The sequence below is a fragment of the Pantherophis guttatus genome, chromosome 3 (assembly GCF_059756535.1).
Source record: "Pantherophis guttatus breed Tessera chromosome 3, ASM5975653v1, whole genome shotgun sequence".
NCBI lineage: Eukaryota > Metazoa > Chordata > Lepidosauria > Squamata > Colubridae > Pantherophis > Pantherophis guttatus.
The window spans coordinates 34878597-34893145 of NC_142065.1; the positions used below are offsets into that span (position 1 = coordinate 34878597).

Here is a 14549-nt window from a genome sequence, read left to right on the forward strand (position 1 = left end):
ATAAATTTGGCCCAAAATTAAAAATACAAACCAATTAAAACATTTAAGATTTCTTCTTAAGCCAGCCCGGCTTGCTGGAAAAAGTGGGTTTTAAGGGCACGGCGGAAGGCGCTAAGGTCTTGGATTCTCCTTATCTCTGGGGGCAACTGATTCCTGGCAACTGGTTCAAAATGACAAGGCAAGATTGCAAATCTTCCTCAAGTTGTACAATCTGTTCAGAAATCCCCATTCTTAAATTTCAAAGTAGTATACAGCTTTAGTAATGGAGTAAAAATATACTATATCTAGACAGAAACCCTTCATTTTATTGCTTAATTCATATACTCTGAGATTTGGCCTGGTTTTTAACAACACCAGTCTGAATCCAGGAAAATCAGCTGCTCATTACCACAGATCTAATATCTATATGTTTAAATAATCACCTTGGTCTCTTCTTCTAGCTGCCTTTTGAGTTCCTCAATGGTTTGGGTAAAGGAAGTTTTGCCCCGACTCAGCTGGTTTATAAGAGATTCTTTCTCTTCAAGGAGCCGACTAAGTTCACCTGATTTTGTAAAAAAAAATATACATATCATGATCAAATTTTTCATCATAGTATTCATAGCTTTCAATTGCTTTGGTATCATAGATAGACACAGTAAATTTCAGGATTGGTCCTGAATTCCAATGGATATTCTGTGAGTTCAACAGAAAAACCGAAAGCTATATTTTTTCAAGAAAGTGAAAATAGTTGATATGGAATCAAAGCTGTTCTTATATTGTACATGGTTCTTGGTTACTCTGCCATGTTTGCTATTATCATCCCGGCATTTATGAGTATGCTTTCAGATCAGTTAATAATTCATCTTTTCTTAACTAATCATTAAGAAAGGTTAATGAAACAATTACAGCAAATGTGGATAATTTATATGCCCTCCCAGAGGTTAATGAAATACAATAGTTTTCATTATTAATCATGCTGGCCAAGATGGCCGGCAATTGTATTTTATATAATTTTCTCCCCTAAAAACCTCCATCAGTGAGCCATTCTATGGCTGAGAAACCACACATTATGCTCAAATCCAATACACAAAGATTTCTGCACAACTTCTGCTAATCATACATTCAAGAGAGAACAACATTCATATACCTTTGATAATTTCAAAAGGTAGCATTTCCATGACAGATCACAGTGGCTGAAATTCCCTCTTCTACCCACTTCTGGAATTGCTCAAATTCCCTGTTTTGTTTGTCTGTTTGTTTGTTTCTTTGTACCAAATCACATTTCCTCAATGTTCTGCAGCAGCTTTAGTTCTTCATATGCCATAAGATATCAATGATCAATGCTATATTACTAGATTGATTTCATTTTGGAGAGACCCATTTCTGGTGCTACTCAAGGGTAAAAACAGCTCTGATAGATTTGACAGCTTAGTCTTTTCCCAGGGTCTAAAAAGTGTTTCTATAACATACCACTTTCAGTCTGCAATCTCCCACGCTGGGTGCTCACTTCAGCCAGCTGACGCTGGAGCTCATCCACTTTTGATTTGGCTTCACTTAGCTGATCCTCATATGTCCGGCAGAGTTTCTCAGCATTTGCCTGTAACAGGAAGAAAGGTTTGGATACATCCTAGAATTGTCTAAGAATTAAATAATCAAGGAACAGGTCCAGTCTAGATTAAGAATTCTACTCCAAGGTTCAGGCTTTGGTGTGATATTCATATGATAGGTTTGTAAGCTTCCCAATTGAATGCAAAACTGGGATCTATGAGGCATCCTAAGAAGAGTTAGCTACTGTTTTTTTCCATCAGTCATTCAGAGTCCTGATCAATTAAAGATACTACTGGAATGCAGTGAAGATAAGGCATACAGAAAGTGGGAAGAACAGTTATTGAAATATAGTACCTGATTTCTGCATTAAATAAATCTTATCTATACTTCCAAACTGAGGGAAGACTGTCATCTTTTTTTTATCGTAACAATTCTTTATTAGGAAAAATTAAATTTTGTAATTTCTATAATTAATGTCAATTGATGTTTTTAAAAAAACAAAAACAGATTTATTTTTAGCTAAAATCTAGTTAAAATTTATTTCTGGCTAAAATTATGTTGAGCCAAAATCTGTTTTCAGTCTGTATTCTGAGATTATTTAACTATTATGACACTTTTTTTACCAGGTCTGCTGGGTTGCTGTTTTTTTTACAGCCATTAAATCTAGAAACTTGATAAGAGAAGACACATTTTCTCAATACTTTGTCATTTCAACAAAAGATACGCTTTTTAACATTTCAAAAGTACCTATATATTCTTAGAATTATGTATGTCTTCACATGTACCCAGTTCCAAAGGGACTGTGTCAACTGTCATGATTGGCTGGGGAATTTGGAGAGTTGAAATCCACACATTAAGTTGCCAAGCTTGAGAAAGATTGGTCTAAGCAGAAAAGCAAGAACTAGCATAGTGCAAAGGGTTGACACAAAGCCCAAAGTAGCAACTGTGGGAGGAATAAACTCTTCACCATACTGATAGCTCTTAGACGAGACATGTACTACACAATAACTCTCCCCTGCCATCCATTAATACACAAACAATAAGTTTTAATAGAATTCCACATGACTCAATCGTTCACCTTGTTCTTTGTGAGGTACTCAATGTTGGAAGCTAGATCATCCACTTCCATCTTCAATTCACTCTTCTCCTTTTCTAGCTTTTGTTTGACACGCTGCAAGTTGTCAATCTGCTCCCCCAGTTCAGCCGCTGAGTCAGCATGCTTCTTGCGCAGGGTGGCAGCAGTTGACTCATGCTGCAAGGTGGCTTCTTCCAGGTCCCTGCGTAACTTCAAGAACTCTGCTTCACGTTTCTTGTTCAGCTCTATTTGGCAGGCTGTGGCACCACCTGCCTCTTCAAGCCGCTCGCTCAGCTCTTCCAGCTCGTGAGCTACTTCAGCTCTTTGCTTCTCCACTTTGGCTCTGGCAGCTCGTTCTGCCTCAAGCTCCTCTTCCAGTTCCTCAATTCGAGCCTGTAAGGAGATAACAAATGATAGGAATTACCAGAACAATCTGTCCAGTTTCTGCCAGTTTATACCTTTTCTACCTGGACTTTCACCAACATATGGATCGCATTAACCCTAGATGACCAGAATATTTAGAATATACTACTTAAAAATCCTCATTAGCTACATGGAATGTTTACCCATTTTGACTTTTGCCATAAATAATATGGTGGAGAGGGGGGAATACTTCAACTTTTCTTTCAATTGTATTATTTTGTTCCAATGAATTAATTTTGTTCCAATGAAAGCCATGGCACCCTGTTACGGTTGCTACTGTAATCCCATTTTCATTGCTCCCTTTCCAGTTAATGTCTCTTTTTATTCATGACAATATGCCTGGGAAGGGAACCTTCCAGGTGTTGTTGAACTGCAACTTTCTGAATCTCTCACCATTTGTTATGATGGCTGTGGCTCCTGCAAACTGAAACTAAACAAGATAAGGTAAAGATTCCGCTCGCACATATGTGCTAGTCCAGTGGTAAAATGTAACATTTGTTACTACCGGTTCTGTGGGCGTGGCTTGGGGGGGGTAATGTGACTGGGTGGGCATGGCCAATTTTTTTTTCTTTTACTTTTAAGAGCATTTTTTCAGCTGAAGAGGTTGTAGAAAAAAATGCTTTTAAAAGCCTCTGATGATCCCAACTGAGCCGTGCAATCATCAGAGGCTTTTTTTTTCACTTTTAAAAGCATTTTTTCTACAACCTCTTCAGCCGAAAAAATGCTTTTAAAAATAAAAAAAAAAGTCTCGGATGATCATGCAGCTCAGCTGGACATGGGGGGGGCACATGGATTTTTTGCTACCCGTTCTCCGAACCACCACCCACCATCGCTACCGGATCAGGCGATCCGGTCTAACCAGGAGCATTTCATCCCTGTGCTAGTCATTCCTGACTCTAGGGGGCAGTGCTCATCTTAGTTTCAAAGCCGAAGAGCCAGCGCTGTCCAAAGACATCTCCGTGGTCATGTGGCCAGCATGACTAAACACTGTTACCTTCCCACAATAGGTGATCCCTATTTTTCTACTTGCATTTTTTATGTGCTTTCGAACTGCTAGGTTGGTAGAAGCTGGGACAAGTAATGGAAGCTCACCCCATTACGTGGCACTAGAGATCCGAATGGCTGAACTGCCAACCTTTCAATCAACAAGCTCAGCGTCTTAGCCCACTGAGCCACCGCGTCCCTTCAAGATAGTAAGAGTCATTTCAATAAATTTTTGATGTCATTCACACAATGAAGGATTGCTGAAGGTAACTAAGTCAAGATATAGAGTCTGATTACCAACTGTATGTCCCAAATCTAGAGCAAAATTATATTTTGTTTCTGTTCTTCATGACCCCAGATTCTGAAGTTCATCAGTGCTAGTAGGTACTGATAGAAAAAAATATTTATAGTTCAAGGTTGAGTCAGAGTCCTTGGTGCTCTCTGAGCTTGTTGTTTTCTTGCAAATGTTTATTACCAAACTAAGTAAAATCATCAGTGCACAAGCACCAAGGACTCTTCAGTCCTAGTAAGTCTTTTACGGGGAAAAGTGGCTTCAGAGTTTTGCAGCTCCTTGTATAATAATTGATCAGATTATTGGTATATAATCAGATTTAACATAAAAGCATTAAATAGGGACAGAGGAAGGTTCTCATAATTTATTTTATTTCTCTTGTATGGAGTAGGGTTGAGGGATTGTTTCCTCCTTTAGGACCAACAGCTGATTGAGGAAGATAAGCAGTCCTTTTCTCATTGTTTTCAGTCTTGCAAGATCAGCAAAAGAAAAAACTATCTTCAGACTGCTTTTGAGGGACTAAAAATAGAAATTATGGTACTATGGACAACCCTTGAAGTAACCCAACTAAGATGGTCCATCTGCGGCCTCCATTTAAACCTATATATATATTTACCTGGAGCTCTTTAATTTTTTTCTGCAGCTGAATTCCAAGAATCTGTTCGTCTTCAATTCTTGAATTTAATTGGTTCGTTTCAAAGTCTTTCCTATGAAAAAATAAATAAATGTAACTTGTGCATCTTATACTCATGATGCTTGATTCTTTAACTAATGTGATAATTTGTGACATTCTTATTGCTCTCTTGCAAACAACCAAGCTCAGAAAGCAAGAAGGACTCCACAGTTCAATCCTGAGATACAGATAGTCATAAATGAATAAATAAGTAAGTAAGTAAGCAAGTAAGTAAAATAAATAAATAAATAAATAAATAAATAAATAAATAAATAAATAAATAAATAAATAAATAAATAAATAAATAAATAAATGTTAATCATTCACTTTAAGGTCTGGGGCAAAGAGGAAGGCTGTTTGCCTCTTGCTTCTATTGAAGGCAAAATATGCATGCTTATCTTTTCTCTATTCTTCTAACCTGTCCGAATGAAACTTTTAATTGAAAATGGGAAAATCACTACAAGCAAGAGAGGCAAGTCTTAATTAACAACAAGTGTTTATGTTTCTCTGAAATCAGTAGTGCATAACATTATCTTTTGGCTATTCGCCCAAAATTGAATATTTCTCCTGCAAGCAAAATTTTCACAGTGTCTTTTGCTAATAACTGAATTATTACTTATAGCAAACTGAACACATTTCCTGAAATATCTTAGGGTGGAGATGTACTCCAGTTCCTGTTAATGATCTTTCTACAAAGTAGCGATCAAACAGGCATCCTTGCAGATGTTTGTTTTCCAAATCATGTGAATCGTTATGAACTCTAAAACATAAACTCTATGGCATCTCTCCTTTTCTTTTCATGTGCATTTGAACAATGCCTCATATACACGAGCTATCTTCTCAAGATGGCTTTAGGCAATGCAGTAGAAGAATAATTCTTTCTAGTCTGTTAGTATTGCTTCCATGTTCTAAGGTGGAATAAGAGTGATTAAAATATTAACATTAGATAGCAGTACTTGATTCATAATATCTTCTGCCATTAGATTAGTGTAAAGAAATCATTAAAGTAAATGGTAAAGTAAAAGTAAAAAGAATATTATAAAGAGAACATTTTATTTATTTATTTGTCAAGAACGTATTAGGTAATAAGTATAAATATGGATTGGATACATAAAATAGATACAAATAGAAGAAACATTACAATAGGGACGGTGGGCACGCTGGTGCTCTTATGGACACTCCTTATGCACATTATTTAGAGAACCAGTTTGGTTTGGTGATTAAGGCACCAGGCTAGAAAGCGGGAGGCTGTGAGTTCAAGTCTTGGCTTAGCCATGAAAGCCAGCTGTTGACTTTGGGCCAGTCACTCTCTTTCAACCCAACCCTCCTCACAGGATTGTTGTGGGGAAAATAGAAGAAAATAGAAGGTGTATTGGATGTGTTTGCCGCTATGGAATACAAATAAATAAATCAAAATAAAACAGATAGCAGAGTATTTGATTTGGTTGTCTAAATGTCTATTTACCATTTTGAGAAACATACTTACTTTTTGAGTTTCTCCTCAAGTTGCTGTTTATCATTCTCCAGATCCATCACAGATTCTTGTGTTAGTTTTAAATCACCTTCTAGCTTGCGCTTTGCTCTTTCCAGGTCCATCCGTATCTTCTTTTCTTGCTCCAAAGAACTCTCCAGCTAGAAAGCACAAAAACCATAAAATAGTAGAAAAAATGCACATCATTGAAAAATGGACATAGGTATCAAAAATGCTCCAGGGATTTCTAAAAAAAGGGATATGGGGTTGCAACTAGTTATAACACAATAGGTTGTCCATTCATGACATACTACATAATAAGATTAGACATGAGTTCTTCCATTGTGACGGTCCATTGTCATGAGTTAACTCACATCATCCACTTGCTGCTCCAGCTTGACTTTAGCTTTGGTTAGAGTATTGACTTTGTCCTCCTCAGCTTGCAGGTCATCCAAAGCTTGTTGGTGGGCTTCCTGTAGTGCCTTTTTCTCCTTGGTTAACTTAGCAATGATCTCATCCAAAGCAGCCATTTCTTCAACCAGGTTTTTCACCTAGGATATGATTGGATAGCTTAGAGGGATATATTCATAACATGGCAGAATGAAAATCTAAACGAAAGTGTAAAGCTAACCATATTAGTTCCAGATTTTGTTCGATAGTGGTTTTTATGAGTCAACAGAGAATGTAACAGTAACAGTAACAGAGTTGAAAGGGACCTTGGAGGTCATCTAGTCCAACCCCCTGCTCACGCAAGAGACCTATATTAGGGATTCAAACCGCTGATCTGCCAATCTTTCTGATCGACAAGCTCAGTGTCTTAGCACTGAGCCACAAATCTCTGGCTATGTGTGCAATTATGTCTCAACCTTCCCAATAATCTACGCCAAAAATGCATTATTTCTACTATTTGAGATTGAAGAAAACAGAACTTTCTCTTGCTGGTAATGTGCTTCTGAATCCTATGAAGAACTGAAATAGCTTAGTGCTCTTCAGGGATTTACCTGAGCTGTAAATTAAGCTCTATAGTTAGATGCAGTAAAGAGTTTCAACTGCTACAGCTAAATATATATTTTTATGCAGTATGCGAGCAATCAAGATTGTTTATGCCTTTATTGTTATTTTTTCCAGTTTTGCTCACCTTGTTTTCTGTGGCATGCTTTTCCTTCTCCACTTTGGCCAGGGTGATCTCCAGGTCATCAATGTCTTTCTTCAGCTCAGCACACTCATCCTCCAGTTTTCGTTTTTTAGCAGTCAGCTCAGCATTCATTTCCTCTTCATCCTCCAGACGCTCCACCAGTTCTTTCGCTTTGGCTTCTAGCTGAATTTTGGTCTTAATCAAGAGATCACATCTGTCCTCTGCATCAGCCAAATTATCTTGCTCCTGTGAAGGACATCCAAAGCAGCACTTTACCACTGTAATAGTTCTTAGTAAAATCTCAAAACTGTATATAGATCTATGAAAATGAATATTAAAAGCTGGTTATTTTATAGGTTGTTGTCATTTATGGACATTTAAAAAGGGACCCTCACTTCATTTGAGTGCCTTCATCTTTCCCCTGGAACAAAAATCTGCCCCATTCATTTGTGAAAGTTTAATCATAGGTACAGAGTTAGTAATGTTTGTAGACATATATTCCTACTTCTACCACTGAATAGGAAGTGGTCTTATAGCTTTAGAACAGAGGTGTCAAACTGGTGGCCCATGGGCTGGATGCATCACATGATGCAGGCCACACCCATCCCAACTCCACAAAGGGAAAAAAACATCATGATACGCCATGAAACGGCAACATGATGCTGCGAGTTTGACACCCGTGCTTTAGAACATCTATTAAGTATGTAAAGGAATATCAGTCTGTAAATGTTCACAGTCATGTTCAATCTGAGCTTCCACATAGAACATGCATTCAATGCCTAAGCTCATTTGGAATGCTTAAGTACATAAGTTACTCACTGCTTGAAGCTGTAGAGACAAGTCATTCTTTTCCTGGATTATGCCAACTTGTTTCTCTTCCAGTTCCTTCCGTTTAGCTTCTGACTTCTCCAGAGCTTCCTTCAGTTTCTGTAATTCCTCCTTGAGGATAGCCATGTCCTTCTCAGTCTGAGCTGACTTGAGGAGAGGCTTGATCTTAAAGAAGAGTTTCATCCAAGACCAGTTTTTCACAGCATTAAAAGCACGGATGTTCCACTGGATGGTGTAGAGTGCCTCTCTGTGAGGAATTAACAAAACATATTGAAAACGGAAAGCTATGGGATAAGAGGAAGTTAATCTGTGCCTCTGTCTAAAGTTATGAAGAAACTGAAGATTCTGAGAGGAAAATAGAGAGAGGAAGAAAATGAAAATACTGTGCTGTAAATTATATGCCGATTTTAAAAAAAGATCTTTAATGTTGCTTCTCCTTCTGAAAAGCAAAATATTGAAATGTACAGGTACAGTAAAGAGAAAGGTACCTCCCTCACAGAGATGTCTCACTAATCAATAAAATTCATAATATCTCAATGGATAACATGAAGCAAACGTATCTGCAGAGGTAATTTTGTTGTTATACCTTCTGGTGATGATTAACTTGTATTCAATTCGCATGAGGCGACCACGCATCCTCGCCTGCAGGAGGGTGATAATCTTAGCCAGCCGTTCATCTCGCATCTCTTCCAGTAGACCCAGCAAACCAGCTTTGAAAAATACCTGAAAGATTTATTATATACTAAAGATGGAATTGATTTCATGTTGATTTTGAATAATATATTTAAACAATTCTGAAGAATATTTCCCTTGTGCTAATTGTTTGCAATTAATTTTTGAGCAATTAATGAATGATAGTTAGAAGATATACTAGTCTTAATTCGCCATAAGCTACTTTGAGATTCTAAAATAGTCCTGTTCAGAAACAAAATATTTCTAAATTTTATATTATATTTTATTTCTTTATGAAGTGTTTTAATTTATTTTTTGCTTATATATTTCCATTTCAGCTTTCTTCTTTAAGGTAGATACTGAATATAAGGTGTTTGAAGCTAACACTCAAGAAAGAAAACTGTATTATATAAAAAGAAGAATACGAATCTTAGTTTAGACATAAACATTATGTTCATCCTCAGCACTTTTCTATCACAGTAAAATCAACACATTCATTCATAAATGCTACTTGCACACCAAATACCTTGGTATGTCCAAACTTATATTGGGAGTGGTCGATGTCCAAGGAAAGCAGCAGTTTTTCTGTGGCCTTCCTGCTATCTACAAATTTGTCATCGGGTATTGCAGCTGGGTTCAAGATACGATAACTGGGAGGTAAGATTAACAGTTGAAGGAATAGATGTTTAGAATCATGAGTATTTCTTCATGTAAGCGGCTTAGATTCTAAAACGATTTACTTGGTAAAGAAAGATCTGGAAAACCATGATTTTATTGGAGTGAAGAATTAAATAATACATTAAATGATGGGGATTATTATACTTTATATGTAGTTGATAGCTCAGTATGATTTTTATAGGTCACTAATCTTAAATTAAATGGGGATGCGGTGGCTCAGTGACTAAGATGCTGAGCTTGTCGATCGAAAGGTCGGCAGTTTAGTGGTTCAAATCCCTAGTGCTGCGTAATGGGGTGAACTCCCATTACTTGTCCCAGCTTCTGCCAACCTAGCAGTTCGAAAGTACATAAAAAATGCAAGTAGAAAAATAGGGACCACTTTTGGTGGGAAGGTAACAGTGTTCTGTGCGCCTTTGGCATTTAGTCATGCCAGCCACATGACCACAGAGACATCTTTGGACAGTGCTGGCTCTTTGACTTTGAAATGGAGATGAGCACCACCCCCTAGAGTCGGGAACGACTAGCACATATGTGCAAGGGGAACCTTTACCTTTACCTTTAATCTTAAATATTTGTTTAGGTTATTGTTAATGAAGCTGAAGATGCCTGTTTAATACAATATAAACTTCTCCACATTTTTTAAACATCCTTTTTAAAAAGTACCAAGGGATGTCTGCAGGACTGGGGTCAAAAAAGTCAAGATGATGACTATGATGGTACAATCAAAGCTCCACATATTTTTATATACTTTGCACATGAAACACATTTAAAAACAGGCAGAGTTTCAATTGTACCGTCCTAGTTGCCATTTTGATGTTTTTTAACATACCCCATGAACATCTCTGAAAATATACTACCCTCTATACAATTATTGTATAGAGTGGGCTAAATAAGCTCCCATTCACTGGACACCTTCTAGAAATGGATAAAAACTATCTATTTTGAGTGTTGTAATCCAGGGAAATGAACTGGATAGGCTCCAATGATTCTGCTGCTTCTATTAAATCAGAGTTCCCCAAATTTTCCAGCTTTGCGGACCAGTGAGGGAGTGGGGGAGAGGGGATGGTTTTGGGTGAGTGGCTGGCAAGCGTGTGCATGCACAGCTCCATTTGCACAAGTGGTGTGCAGTCGCACCCACCACTCATGCAAATCGAGCTTGTGTGTACGTACTTGTCCACTGCTCACACAAGTGGGGATGCATGTACACGAGCGTGCTTGTCTGCCGTTTCCATAGGCCAGTTGCAAACATCTCATGGTCTGCGGAATAAAATTCTTAGTCTGAATATATATGTGTACTTGTGTGTGTGTAATTGTAGTCTTAATGATGTGAAATTTTAAATGTCCATATCCAATATTTCCTTCATAAATATATGTGTATACAAAGGAATAATAAAAATCCTTAACTATATGAAAAATCAAAACTCATGAATTTCAAGCATTAATTTCTCAGCCAGTGCTATTTCTGATACATGAGATTATTCTGGTTTTATCACTAGAAATTTGTAGGCTAACAATAAACAATAAATGAATTGTTATTTTCCATCATTATATATGCCTTCAGAAAATGAATAAAGTTGCACTAGAAATAAATATTTATTTTTTCTAACTCTCAGAAACCATAAAACCAACTAGAGTAACTAAATGGGCATTACTGCCAGAAATAGCATTAAATATAAAGTTTATCTAGCTTTAAAAGATTGTCATTTAAGGAGTTTTGATGATTTTCCAAAATATATATGATAGTTCTAATCTGACATTAAATTCATAATTAATTAATTAAATTCATAACTTTAATTACCCAAACCAAACCACAATGCTCACACAATTTGACTATTTACTCTTCCTTTTTTTCACAGAATTCTGAGAGATGCAGTTTTGTTGTTAACAGTTAGACCCTATTTATTCTGGGGTCCTGGCAGTAAAACAAGAATAAAAGAGAAATAAAAGTGTAGTATTTATTTATGTGTAGTCTTACCCAATGGAATTGGCCTGTACCACTTATGCCAGCAGACGAGCCATGCTACGGGTCCTGTCAGCCTGATTATTCTGGCTGGTGGGGTTCAGGAGGAGGGCCTTCTCTGTTGTTGCTCCTACCCCCTGGAACACCTTGGCCCCCGATGTGAGGTTAGTTCCAACCCTCCCATCTTTTTGTAAGGGCTTAAAGACATGGCTCTGCCAGTCGGCTTGGGGCCCAGTGGGAGAACAGCGCAATGGAGGTGGTTGGTTGAGTAATAACAAATCCCACCTCCCCCCCAACTCCCTCCCTGCCTTCCCTATGTGTCCTTGGTTTTAATGTCTGATTTTAACTTTTTATATTTTATCTGTATATTTAACTGCAAGCCACCCAGAGTTACCCTACAGTAAGATGAGCAGCCAATACAATTTATAAATAAATAAATAGGAGGATATTTTCAGAAATCCACGCTTTCTTCCAATGGCTAGATTCCACAACTTTACCACCTACTTAACATTCCTAGCAGGAGAGAAATGTTAGTATCTTTACATAGGAAAGAAGAGGACAGGTTACCGCTGCTTGAAGTCAGCATAGAGGATCCTATTTGGAAACCCTTTCCTACAGATGCGAATGCCCTCAAGGACGCCATTACACCGCAGCTGATGCATCACCAGGAAAGGATCCATGGCTCCTGCATGGGGGGGGGGGGAGAGAAGGTGTCTTCAGCAATAACAACTTCTTCTCCAAACTAAAGAACTTAATCCTAAATAAGGTCATAAGAGCCTTGGTGGCGCAGCAGACTAAAGCACTGTTAAATAGCACCAGCTGCCTGAAATTACTGCAAGTTCAAATCTCACCAGGCTCAAGGTTGACTCAGCCTTCCATCCTTTCGAGGTAGGTAAAATGAGGACCTGGTTTGTGGGGGCAATAAGCTGACTTTGTATAAAAAAGAACACCGCTTAGGGGGCCCCCGAAAGCCCTACTAAGCAGGTATATACAAAAGTATGAAGGCTATTGCTTAACGCATTGTAAGCCGCCCTGAGTCTCTGGAAAAGGGCGGCATATAAATCAAACCAATAAATAAATAAATAAATAAATAAATAAAATGAAGGGAAAATACATGAAATACTGTCCAATTAAACAGTCAGTTACCAAAAACAAGGAAATGGGACACTTAAAAGGTGAGAAAAGAAATTAATACCTTTTCACCCTAACTGAAAGCACAGTTATCTAGATACCGGTACAAGTTTCAAAATAGTTAAGATGCCAGCCTCGCTCAATATTTTAAAAAAACTTAATGCCACTTTTTGTGTTATGTGCAACAAAGAAGTCAGTGCTAATAAATAAATAAATACAGTGCCTTATATACGGACCTTACCCCGGGCATTTCATCACATCTATTTTATGTAAATCTTTTTGACATTCTGTACCTGGAGTCTTTGTTTCATTAGGGATAATGCAGCGGACAAAATGGGGCTGGGTAGCACGCAAATTGGTCATCAGTTTGTTCAGGTTTTCCTGTAAGGCAGACATATAAAGTTAAATAGCTTCATTTGCTCTCATTCCATTTCTATGTCAAATTTTAACATGTATTACTCCTGCCATGAACCAGCTGTATTTTCCTCAATGCAAAGCTGGCCCCAATATTATAATCTTCACTGAGCCCTTTCTCTCTGTGTCCTCTGTTAGAAATAAGCCAGGAGTTTGGTCAGGAAAAAAGGACAAAAAGGTTCTTCCTTCTGGATTTCACATCCAGAGAAGAGCTTTAAAGATTGGCATGAAAGTGTTGTTGTTGTTTGTAACCTAGACATTGTCTTAGAATGAAGCTTCTATCTGGAAGGTGGAATAACAATCTTCTCTCTCTCTCTCTCTCTCTCTCTCTCTCTCTCTCTCTCTCTCTCTCTCTCTCTCCTTCTTTTTCTCTTTCTCTTCTTCCTACTTTTGAAATTCCAGAGAAAATTTCTCACATAGCAACATAAATTTTGGGTTCAATTGTGGTTGTAAATTGAGGACTACCTGTACTTGCGCTAGATGTTGGGACACAAGTACGTAAAGGCAGTACTTGCATGATGACATCATCCTGCCTATAATATTGTCATTTTGATTTCATTGCAGTTTTCTGTGGACATTGATGGACACAAAGATAATTGGTAATTATGAGAAGAATTTGGCTTCTTTTTTGTTTGTATTGTCCGCAGAATGGACATACACACAAAAAGGCACATAGACATAGCATGATTATTATGATCATATCTGAATTATTACTGATGCTATCTACAGGTGTCTTGGAAAATAACTTACTTATCCAACTCACTTTATATGTGACAAAGGTGGCACTGCAGATTCAACCAGATGAAAATTTTATTATGCAATGCTCTACATAAATGTTCAGACAATTATGTCTCCCACAGCAAATTTACCCCTATTTGGCTAACTAATCTAGAAATTTCTAGTTTCCTGTAATTAGTTACAGATAACATATGGCAGCTAAACATCTCTCTTTTACAAGATGAGTAACATGACATATATACATATACACATACACACATATACATACATATATACATATACAGTACATATCATGCTACTCATTTTGTAAAAGAGAGATGTTTAGAAAGTACACATATACATAACCATACATCATACATACATACATACATACATACATACATACATACATACATACATACCTTGTTTCCCCCAAAATAAGACATCCCCTGATAATAAGCCCAATCGGGCTTTTGAGTGCATGGCAATAAGGCCAAGCGCTTATTTCAGGGTTCAAAAAAATATAAGACAGGGTCTTATTTTCGGGAAAACATGTTTTTTATATATAT

At 37.4% G+C, this 14549-nt stretch overlaps 1 protein-coding gene across 2 annotated transcripts in view; it reads right to left on the bottom strand.

The window, feature by feature from the left end:
- MYH7B (myosin heavy chain 7B) overlaps positions 1–14549 on the bottom strand; it is a 54574-nt gene that overhangs the window by 9603 nt on the left and 30422 nt on the right. For both annotated transcript variants that reach the window (XM_034414064.3, XM_087889236.1), the window contains 12 exons: positions 13143–13230; positions 12286–12403; positions 9607–9730; positions 8995–9131; positions 8400–8655; positions 7584–7826; positions 6820–6996; positions 6461–6606; positions 4918–5008; positions 2606–2995; positions 1450–1576; positions 423–541 (listed from right to left, as the gene is read on the bottom strand). In XM_034414064.3, coding sequence (XP_034269955.2) covers positions 423–541; positions 1450–1576; positions 2606–2995; positions 4918–5008; positions 6461–6606; positions 6820–6996; positions 7584–7826; positions 8400–8655; positions 8995–9131; positions 9607–9730; positions 12286–12403; positions 13143–13230 — 2016 coding nt within the window. The remainder of the gene's footprint in view (positions 1–422; positions 542–1449; positions 1577–2605; positions 2996–4917; positions 5009–6460; positions 6607–6819; positions 6997–7583; positions 7827–8399; positions 8656–8994; positions 9132–9606; positions 9731–12285; positions 12404–13142; positions 13231–14549) is intronic.